General features: G+C 35.7%; 1 protein-coding gene across 1 annotated transcript in view; it reads right to left on the minus strand.

The window, feature by feature from the left end:
• The window catches only part of LOC139739468 (CMP-N-acetylneuraminate-poly-alpha-2,8-sialyltransferase-like), a 31358-nt gene extending 19809 nt beyond the window's left edge, over positions 1-11549 (minus strand). The window contains exons 1-4 of the mRNA XM_071650072.1: positions 11452-11549; positions 3559-3820; positions 2205-2303; positions 842-967 (exon numbers count right to left, since the gene is read on the minus strand). Of these exons, the coding sequence (XP_071506173.1) occupies positions 842-967; positions 2205-2303; positions 3559-3758 (425 nt within the window). The 5' untranslated portion in view covers positions 3759-3820; positions 11452-11549. The remainder of the gene's footprint in view (positions 1-841; positions 968-2204; positions 2304-3558; positions 3821-11451) is intronic.
• Between the last annotated feature and the right edge of the window lie 321 nt (positions 11550-11870).

Below are 11870 nucleotides of genomic sequence, written 5' to 3' on the forward strand. Positions count from 1 at the left end.
AATATAATCTACTTTTGAGATCTATGAATAAAATACCAATCATTTTGAAGTACTTTTGAGGGACTTTAATGATGTTAGGTTTCTTGTTCCCGAAAGACTTTTAAAGGTAGGGAATCCCATTTGCACGCCTTAAATGAAGAGTTGTATAAATACAGTGGTAGGTTGAAGAGAATATCATTCTAGAAACTCCCATAAAGTATTGAAATTGGAAGGTAACATTTAGTACATTTTTTTGACGGTTAGATTTTGAATTGAATTGTTTTCGGGGCTCACCGTAAATTCCAGTACATTACTAGGCTACCTTTGCAGACCCATGTACTGCATGTGTGTCCATCATGTATATTTTGTGAAGAAAGTTCATCAACACTTACAAACATTTCTATATACATTCTTACCACACACTCTATATGTTATTACATCAGCTCTTGTACTTTTAGATTTGTGTTTATAGATTACAAATACAGAAGAATGCAACAAAAAGGCTTAAGTGTGGCTGACACACAGAACTACTGAGTAGTTAAGTTTTGTGCATTATTCAAATTTTAGATAACTGTTGACTTCCAAATTTCTAAGCAGTGGCCTAAGCAAGTCCCCTGAGGTTCATATTTAATGTTTTGCTGCATTTTGGGAGGTCTGTAAAAGGTATCCCCTACCTTTAATGCTTCGTCATGACAAAAATTGCAATACCTTCAACGATATTCAAGTCGCACATGGGCAAGAGTTTATGTTAATCTAAGACGAACTAACACGCATAAGGCAAGAATGTAACCCAGCTGAAAATACGATCAGAGAGAAATAATAAGGGTGGTTAGATATCGAAGTGATTACAAAGCTTTCTTACCTCAGTGCATCAATGTTGGTGACATTGATTGTCCAGTTTTTCATTAACAGTTTTTCGTAGAGGTAAAGTTGTTGATCACCCGTGTCTTTGAAATTCCACAAGGCACTAGTAAGAGCATTTTCCGGTCTGAAATGCAGCGCAAACATTGGATACGACCGTAAACCATAATCGGACTGATGTCATTTTTTAAAAATTGTATCCAGTTCTATCGTGGATCCGCGCTCAAGACAACCAGGCCAACGTCATAGTTTCTCATATTGCTTAACTATATGAAGAATTCGACCGCAAAACGGGCTAAGTGTCATTTTCAAAAATTTTAATGTAATTTTATCATCAGTTATAGAGCAAAATAAAACCTTTCTAATGATACTTCACACGTTGAATTAACAAGGAAATAGTCTTGCATTAAAAGTAAAGAAAAACATCTGTACATTTTGGGATTTGTCGGCATACCAAAATACCTAAAATTGACAAGAATGGGGTTAACTCGTTTTAAAATCAAAATCTTCATAGTCCCTCATGTTATCATCGATGTAATGAAGAGTGTACATCTTCCAGTGATTAACTTGTTCGGTACATGTATTGTAGTTTTGTAAGCTATGTATTAATGTATTGTAGTAATGTAATGTGAGTAAGTGAGGGGACTGCACTATACAAGTTCGTTTTTTAGCAGCCCCTCTATTTTCATTTCCACCAAGTTCTTAATGAAACAAGATGTATTATATGCTACAAGATATGTTATCATTTGACGTTTGTATTACCTATGTATATTGATTGGAAATGACAATAAAAGCATGAATGAATGAATATTATATACAGGGCACTCCCCTCATAACGAACACGGCTATAACGCAATTCCGGTTACAACGAAGTAAAAATTCTGGCCTCAACATTATCCGCTGTATTTTTTTTTTTTTTTTTTTTTTTTTTTGTTGTTCGGTTATAACGAAAGAAAACTGCCGGTGCCGCGGATTTCGTTATAACGGGAGCCCACTGTACATGTATTATATATAATATATATATATATATATATATATATATATATGTATATATATATATATATATATGTATATATATATATATATATATATATATATGGAGAGAGAGAGAGAAAAAAAAAAGATAGACCGATCCACATAAATTCATTGGATGTCGCTGTCTGTGCATGATTATGACACGACAGTTTAACGCTATAAATATACATAATTGGTTCAACAAAACATGAAAGTTGAGACACTTATCACTGCTTATCAAATGCCAGACTACATGACTGTTATACGTTTGTGCACAGACGACATGTTGAAAAGATCTGATGAACACTTCCTTTAATGAAATATATATATATGAAAAAATAAAGTCTTACATATTCTTCCCTTTCAGCTTCGTGCTGGAAACCTTGGAAACCTTCGTGACCGTCTTGTTTTCTGTATCTGTACCATTGTCATCTGGCAATAGACAGGTGCTGTTGGGGATTGCAATGAACAAATATGTATATATATATATATATATATATATATATATATATATTAATCTATACCTGCTCTGCCGCAATGTTTAAGACAATAGAAAAACACGAAACCCAGTTGACTTTCAGCAAGAGGCAAACTGAACCAGGAATTATACGGATAAGAACATTTGAATATCCCGGTATAATATTATATATATATATATATATATATATATATATATATATATATATATATATAATGCTTATCGGTGCATGTTTTCTTCTAAACAAACACATAATAAGCACAACTGTATTCAGCAACGTATTACTAATAATTCTCTGGTACATTATATCAGATTATATCGTACATATTACAAGCTTTTTGGGTGATGGGCATCTGATATGCTCTTTGAAGAGAAATAACTGATTTTAAATCACTTAATGGATAAAAGGAGAAGATGAGAGTGATTACCCTAACAATTATTAGAGAATTCAGTTTGTATTAAAAATAAAGAGACAAAAAGCCCTCTCCTTTTAATACAGTAATGTAGTCTACGCTCTATTGAGGGCACTGAGAGTGTAATTGCTCGTGGAAATATTGTGATTTTTATACGATGCGGGGTTGTGCCTTCTAGCAAAGTACTTAATAAACGAGAGAAAATGGCATGCCTTCAATAAGAGTCGGGCGTGCGAACGTGGCACATAGAGATACATTCGTAATATGGTTTTCATAAAGCCATATCCAATTTTTCAAATACCTCATACAATCGGATTTCAAGAGAAGGTCTGCAATGCTCTTTATCTGCCCCTAAATTATGATACAATACTAGTAACCTACTTCGATATCCTTCAAACAATGCGTCACCTGCCGTTGTAATCTGATGTTTGCTATTCTTATTGTAAGAATGATTCTTGTTATCTATAATATATGATCAAAACCAATACACCTCTTCTATATGTTATTTTCTATTTTGAATTTTCAGTTTCTTATCCTCTATTTTGTGTTAATACAACACCAGCTATAGGGATACAGTTACAGCTGAATATACTCAATACATATAGTTACATTGCAAACTCACCTAGTTTGTGGGGGGGGGGGTGGGGGGTGGGGGGGTAAAGGTGAAAGAAATATTTTTGTAGTAGTTTGAAGGATACTAATCATGTGCGTTGCTTTGTTTTGCAATTCAATTCAGCTTTGTCTGCTCTTGGGATCACAATTCTTTTGTTTTTCTCACAGGGAGAAGACATAGGAATTTCTCATTAACTTTACCAATTTGGAATGACTAATAATTCGTCGCCACCGAATTCCCTCAGATGTTGTTCGAGCTCGCCATCTTTCTGGCTGCGAATCGGCTTTTTCACGACGGGTGGAGTGCCAGTAGATGAGATCAGCACACATAAACACACAATGAAGCTGAGGGAGAATAGATATCCAATGAACAACGCGTTGTGTTTGGCACCACCAGGCATCTTGCTCAATGAAGAATCTGGATTTTTTGATTCTGGAATCTAGAATCTTGAAATTGATCCTCCTGTTTACACATAGATAAAATAAGCAATTGGTTACTTCATAAACGCATAGATACATCAACATTTTTCATACCGTTTTCATCAGGCCAACTGGCGTCCGAACATAATGTGCAATCGGACACATAGAGATTAAATGGGAAATTATTCGATATTCAAAATTTCCGCTAAGCCATGTATATCACTAACCCCAGATTGTTGTGCATTGGCCTAAATTTCCTATCAAACTTGACGAACAATGACGAACACCGCTCAGATTCAGTTAAGTCAAAAATAGAAAGGAGGCCTACGTTTTACATACTATAGTCAGTGATTGGCAGAATTTGATGATTTAAGAAAAAAAATTATGTATATATATATATATATATATATATACTGTATATATATATATATATGTATACATATATATATATATATATATATATATATATATATATACTGTATATATATATATATATATGTATACATATATATATATATATATATATATATATATATATATATATATATACAGGGTAGCCCAGAAAGAACGGAACAGCTAAGATCTTTAATTTCAGCAACATTATTGCAGATATGTCTTATTTTGCATGCTTTTGGAAAGGCCATTCTTTTTCCAATAAAATGACACCAAGTTCTTTAATTCTGGTGAATGCGTTATGATTCTAGGACCATTTTTGTCAACCCTTGCAATTTTCAAAATGTTATCATTTTGCACTCTCAGAGATACCGAAACCAGCGAGAATTCGGCTTGCCATAGAACCAGTTACGTTCACAATGTGTGGAATACTTCGTATGGTTGTCATTGTCCGTTACCATTGTGAATGCGACGACCTGACGACAATAACACTGTCCGCCCCACATTCCGCACATTGTGAACGCTGCGGTGGAGCGGACGAAGTTATTGTCGTCAGGTCGTCTTATTCACAATGGTAACGGACAATGACAACCATATTCCACACATTGTGAACGTATCTGGTTCTATGGCAAGCCGAATTCTAGCTGGTTTCGGTCTCTCTGAGAGTCCAAAATAATCAAATTTTGAAAATTGCAAGGGTTGACAAAAATGATTCTAAAATCACAACGCATTAACCAAAATGAAAGAACTTGGTGTCATTATATTGGAAAAGAAATGACCTTTCCGATACTATGCAAAATAGTGAGATATTAGCAACAATATAGCTAAAATGAGAGATTTTAGGTGTTCCGTTCTTTTTGGGCCACCCTGTATAATATACGCATAATCCTCATTCTCGCCAAACCTCATGCACCGCTCTTCATCATTGTAGGCCCTATTGTCTGATTTTATTGGATTTTGGTATGTTTTACAAGCCTGAAGAAGGAATGGAATTATAAACTATATAATTTGCTTTCCCCATGACACTCAACATGCGATAAATGACCCATTACCGTCGACATGACGGCATTGACTTTCTCGGGAATAATCAGGCATACTGGAAAAATATCCCCTGTGACCTTTTGAATTACGAACGGGATCATGATTACTTCGCATAGATCATGACAATGAAGATACAGAGAGTTGAACGTGCCATCACTTTGGAGGTGCGAACAAAGCCCAATGTCTTGTGGATCATAAATATTTCATTGTCTAATCGGCTAAGCTTTTAATATAGTGCTAACACGAATTTTTGCTGCACCGTTAATACGAGAAAGTGCAACTGTCGCAACTGGCGCGGTAATTCGACGCACGCAAATGCCGTTGCCATAACAGCAGCCTCGGAAAGTGGCTCGCTTCATACATTACTTCTTATTGTGATGACGATCACCGAGTTTGGGATCATATATATCGGAAAGCTTTGGCCATACTTTCTGATGAATAAATGATATTAACACCAAACGCTGCAAGAGGCTTCCCCGTTACTCAGTATGTATATCATTTTCATCATCAGTGCGTTGGTGCTTAATTGGAGGGGGTGCCTTTAATAGTGAAAGGCTTTTCAGGGCTGGAACTGATTCAATTTACTTGGATTCGATTCAGTTCATTTTTCATCCAACAAAAAGAGTGATACAGAATACAAAGCATCCATGAAACAATCATATTATTTGATCGATTGAAATAACATAACGCAATGTGAATCGTAGAAGAGGCATATACACTTGAATAGAATATCTACTATGCATTCATTTCATTTCATTTTTATTTCATTTCCGACCAAAGCATATAATATGACAATTTCATATGAACAAATTAAGTACAATGTAACTATTACATTTCCAAATGAAATTTAGATACACGACATTTGTTTACATGAATCAATAAACATACTAGTTGAAAAAATACATTGCAAAAAAAATACATGGGCAAAATGTGACTGAATCATAAGAAAGAAAAGGTCGGAAATGGAGGGGACTGCTAAAAAGCCAAGCTTGTAGAATGCAGTCCCCTCGTGAGTCGTGAAAATTATAGTAATAATGCAACAAGACAATTTGACATAGTCCTCGGGAAACAGAACATAAAACGCCTACGCACACAAAACGCACACACAGACAAAAACAAAGCTGCTCTCTTACATACGCGTGGAAAGAATAAATAAGAGGTCAAAGGCCAGAGGGGGACAGGAAGACAGAGGAAGACAGAGAAAAGGGCAAAGGAGGAAGAGTGCATGCTTTGAAGGTTGACAGAAAAGTATGGATAAGAGTGGTCCATAAAAAAGCAAGGCTTGTAATAAATGGATCACTCAAAAAAAATAATGCACATCATCTTTATAAACAGTAATTATTCTAAAGTATCAAAAAATGCAAATTCAGGGTAATCTAACAATGTTCGATCTGAAGGCAGCATTCATTCTGTTTGATTGAGCAGCCTCAACATCTCTAAAAGTAATAATAATGATGATAATGATAATGATAATTAAAATTATGATAATGACCACAAATAAATTGAAAACGAATAAATAAACAAATATGAATATGAACAGAGAAAAATAGATTGTGTTGGATGGTCTTTTTGTGCTCTTATTATGATTCCTATCAGGATCATGATGAAATCACGTGTGCGTACCATACAATCCATCATAACATAATCGCTTGGGAAACAGAGTGATTGTATTGTAGGCCTTATGTAGTGTGAGAGTAGCCTGCACCCACCCCACTCCTTCCCCCACCGAAGGATTGTCCCAAGGTATGACAAAGCGGAGTCCAAAGTTCAGACGTCGAGTCACAATAGCTTAATAAAGGTATTATTTACCATCAGCAGATTAAGCAAAAATCCAGCTTTAGTGCTTCAAAATAGTTGTAAAATGTGCGTTAGGGATAGAAACAACCAATGTAAAAATTTGAATCAGTATAATCAATGTTGAGCATTGTAAAATATACAAAATGCGAACAGTGGCTATAGTTTTTTTTTTTATGTTTCTAGACTAAACTGTATACATATATGGTTTATTGAGTAAAATAATGATATCTCCTTAGACTTTAAGCTTTATTGCAATATGTTCAAATGGTGGGATGTTTTGTGATACAACTGACCCACACATCAGTGTGATATCTCGAACAGTTTTAAAATCAACGCTCCCAATGGTAAACACTTGACTTTAAGTGCGTCAGATCTGGTTCCGCCCTTTTCAAACGAACAGTACTATCATCAACCCATTGCGTATTTAAGAGGCACGGTCTAACACAGTGTATAATAAGGGCGTGTTCTGTCTGAGGTTTCGTTCCAAAAGCGTTTCGCATCGATACATCCGTGGCTCTCATTCGGTCCCTATAATAGCAAGAGCTGAACTGTGTGGTACTGCACTAACTATATTCCGATTACTTGTCTGCGTAATCCTACTGATATGAGATTTCATGTATTTTTTGTCATTTAAGGTGCTTGAATAGTGTATAACCCTAACAAAAATGTCCTGTGGTACTCCCTGTGGTACTTTTCGGTACCACACAATGTACACGACCACACTGGCAAAATCGATGTTACCACAGGAACTGTGTGGTACTGTACCACAGGCTTGTAGGGCGAGGTACTTGTCAGGGCCACACAATGTATACCACACAAATATATGTTACCACACGAACTGTGGGGTACTGTATCACAGGCTCGTGTGGTACTTGTCGGTATCACGCATGTACCACACAAGCATAATGTCAGCACGGGAACATTCTGTCTATTCTTATTGGACGGTACCTTGACCCCGTACCTTTATTTTTGTTTGCGTATATCTATATCAAAAGCCAGAGTTAACTTTTGTTGACGAATTGATATTTGTTCTGTGTAATGATATTTGCGTAAATATTATACACTCAGAAAAAAAAAGAAAGTAAACGCTTTTTCAAGTTTATATTTCTCATAGAATATTTGGCTGAAAGGTAATGTATTATATACCATATTAAAGGTAATTTAATTGGCTATCAACCTGGTGGGTCAACAAAAAGGGGAATTTTACGCATGAGTGAACACCTTTGTTTATCTCTTCCAGGGCAGAAAAGTAAAAATTGCAAAACTGAACAAGTTGTCATTCTTGCGTATGTGCTCTCCCATAGAACAATAAGAACAAACAGCAAATTTCACACAAAAGGAAACATGAATTAGGATGCAAAAATAAATCTTTGATCTGTATGATATCTTTTAAGCCCAAATGATCAATGAAGGCTAAAAATAAAGGAGGAAAGTAAAGAATCTTATGTCAAATTTGAATTCAAATGAATTTAAAAAAAGTAATAATTAACAAAAATGGTAGAAATTTGAGTTGTTTTTTTTTTCAAATTAGGAAATTGTATATAAACTTTGGTTCTTGAGTTTGTCTCATGAAATCTTAAACCACTAGATTAAAAGAAATAAAAAGAAATTCTGCTCAGTTTATCATCTGTATATGCTTATCATTCCCTATGTCATTTGAAGTTTGATTTGACAGAAAATTCTTATTTTCCCCCTTTAATTTCCCATTTTGCTTTCTTAGAGGTTATAAAGAGATAAAGAGAATGAATGCTATTTCATGGTATTGTCTCTCATTGTGTTAAACTGGTCTTTTGTTGTCAACGTTATTGTGAAGGGCATTTGCCAATGAAAGAGAACATGCCAATTTTTGCAATTTTTAATTTTGTGCTTTGAAGGACAAAAACGAATGTGCTCACTCATGCGTAAAGTTTCCTTTTTTTTATCAACCTAAAAGCTTAAAGGGAGGGTACAGTATTGGTGGAGATGAGAATTGGGCTTTAAACTTTTTGCAAGATACCAGGTAAACACTTATGATGTAGTACAGAGCATACCATTTTAAGAGGAATTCAACGTTTATTTGATGAAAATCGGGTTTGGAATGACTAAAACATCCAAAAACAAAGTAAAACAAAGCAATCGTAATAAAGTGTGGGTCCCACACTTTAGTAGAATCGCTCTTTTTTGGATATCTCAGCCATTTCAAAACCAATTTTCATCAAATAAACGTTGAATTCCTCATAGAATTACATGCTCTTTCATATTTCATAAGAGGTTTCTCATTATCTCACCAAAAATGTTAGAAACCTGAAATTAGGTCTCAACCAAAACTGTACGATCCCTTTAATAGTCAATTAAATTACCTTTAATATGGTACATAATACATTGATTTTCATCACAATCTTCTATGTAAAATATGACCTTTTTTGCTGAGTGTATGGATATATAACATATAAACAGTCCAGTTGATGCTGCTTTCGCTGAAGAAAAAGTGAATTAACTGACAGTTTTATTTGAGAGGTCATTGTAAAAGCTTTCCTTCAAATTTCCGCTGAAAACTTTCATAGATCAACTAATCCATGCAGATATCATACAGAATCTATGCGGCATGGTTCGCTCTGGACGTCCCGTTGCGTTCAGTTCAATAGTGCGGGGAAGGATAGGGTTTGCTCTGTTTGGCGCCCCGTGGCTCTTGACCACATGGCGACGTGGTCCCACTGTGACAGGTGTCCCGAATCGGTACACTCTGTTCTCTGGCATGGTCTAATGCAAGGCAGGAACTGTCAGTCCCATAAATTCAAAGTACTGGTATAATAATGTTCTACACCTGTGACACGCTTGAAAAGTGTGACTACATGACGCATCCTTCACAGATACAGGCCTACTTAAGAAGTCCAGTTTAGCTTATCTTTCAATCTGTTGATCTGAGTTTACCTTGTGATATAGGGTAAACTCGGATCAACAGAAGGAACGATGTTTTATCAATATCAGACGAATGACTAGAAAGTCATCAGAGAATTACATAAGTTTCTGCGTGCGTGCATGACGCGTGTCCACAGTAAAGTTGAACGAAATAGTATATAATATAGATCGCAACTGCATTACCAGAAAAGAAATAAAAGAGGCAATGATGACGTCACCATCTTCTTTCCCTCCCTCTTAATTTTTACCAATAAACACACGTGAGCACAATGAGGAATAGTTTGAACATTGTCTCCATAATGATAGTACTACTACTGCGGTTACAAATAGTTATTCCGAAGGTTCTTTAGTCCGAAGGTTCGTTATTCCAAAGGTTCGTTATTCCGAAGATTCGTTATTCCGAAAGTTCGTTAATCCGAAATTGTGATAAGTTACGTTATTCCGAAGGTTCATTAATCCGAAAATGAAATAAGGTTCGCTATTCCGAAGGTTCGTTAATCCGAAAATGACACAAAGCTCGCTATTCCAAAGGTTCATTGCGGACCTTATTTCATTTCGGATCAATGAACCTTCGGAATAACGAACCCTATTTCATTTTCGGATTAACGGATCTTCGGAATAACGAACCATATATCATTTTCGGATAAACGAGCCTTCGGAATAGCGAACCCTATTTCATTTTCGGATTAACGAGCCATCGGAATAACGAACCTTCGGAATAACGCCAGAAATGTTCGGATTAACGAACCCTTTTTCATTTTCGGATTAACGAACCTCTACGTATAGGGAACTTGTGTGTTTCGGATTAACAAACCTTCGGAATAACGAACCTTCGGAATAACGTACCTTCGGAATAACGAACCTTCGGAATAACGAACAGCACCCATACTATTTACTACTGCTACTACTACTAGTACTAATAATAAGGATAATAATGATAATAATAATGATAATGATAATAATAATAATAAATCAGCATCATCATAATAATAATCACAGTCATTATGATAATAATAATAATAAGAAGAAGAAGAATAAAAAACAATAAAGCTGCTATGGGGCATTATATCATTTCGATTCGATGCGGCATTTTCCGGGGTATAGCGACATTGGTAAATTTAGTATACACCCATCTTGCATGCACTGTGCTTATTTTTGTGGTACCAACATTCGGAGACTGTACAATGTATTATGCTTTAATATGAGGCAAATTTCTGCGTCATCCACGCAGGCGGATTTTTGATTTATGATATCAACTCACCTTAATCTTTCAGAGCACATTTTACATCTCATAACCCTCTTGGTCTAAAGTCTGTTAAATCATTATGTCCAAGGATGCCACGGCCGTACATGTCTTTTATCCACATGTGCTGATGATTATCAGGAATTACCATGAACATGCCCACGTAACTACACGTAAAAAGTGTCATACCAAACCAAGATGTCAAAGTAATGGGAGAAATCCTGCTAAAAACTGATGATGTTAAATAAGAAGACATAATGTAGTATTATTCATGAGACATCCACAGTGTGTAATTGACTTACCGAATGTTACATCAGTACATCGTTGTCTTGCATCTACTGGTTTTATGTAGAGCGAATATGCCTGAGCCGAACTAGATCACGTTGAAATTGAATGCAATCCTCGGGTACAATGCGAGCAAAAATGCCCGGCGGTTCGTTAATCAGATAATGGAAGTTCAAACGTATGACCCGTTACTATGCTGATCTCAACGCGATCAGCTCTCTGTGATGCATACGCGAATATAGTGGCGTATGCGTCACCACTATTCTAGGCATCAAACCAGGAAGTACAAAAATCATCCAGTGACAATCAAGCAAACGAAAAACGGTATCTCACCTGCATATGGCAATTTTATCCGCACTATGGGGTGGGTGCGTTGAAAAAATGACCGGATGGATGTATTCGTACAATAATAATGGTAAATACACAATACTAACAA

This window comes from Diadema antillarum, unplaced genomic scaffold, assembly GCF_040938485.1.
Source record: "Diadema antillarum isolate AM-2024a unplaced genomic scaffold, OU_Dant_1.0 seq00000799_RagTag, whole genome shotgun sequence".
Classification (NCBI taxonomy): Eukaryota; Metazoa; Echinodermata; class Echinoidea; order Diadematoida; family Diadematidae; genus Diadema; species Diadema antillarum.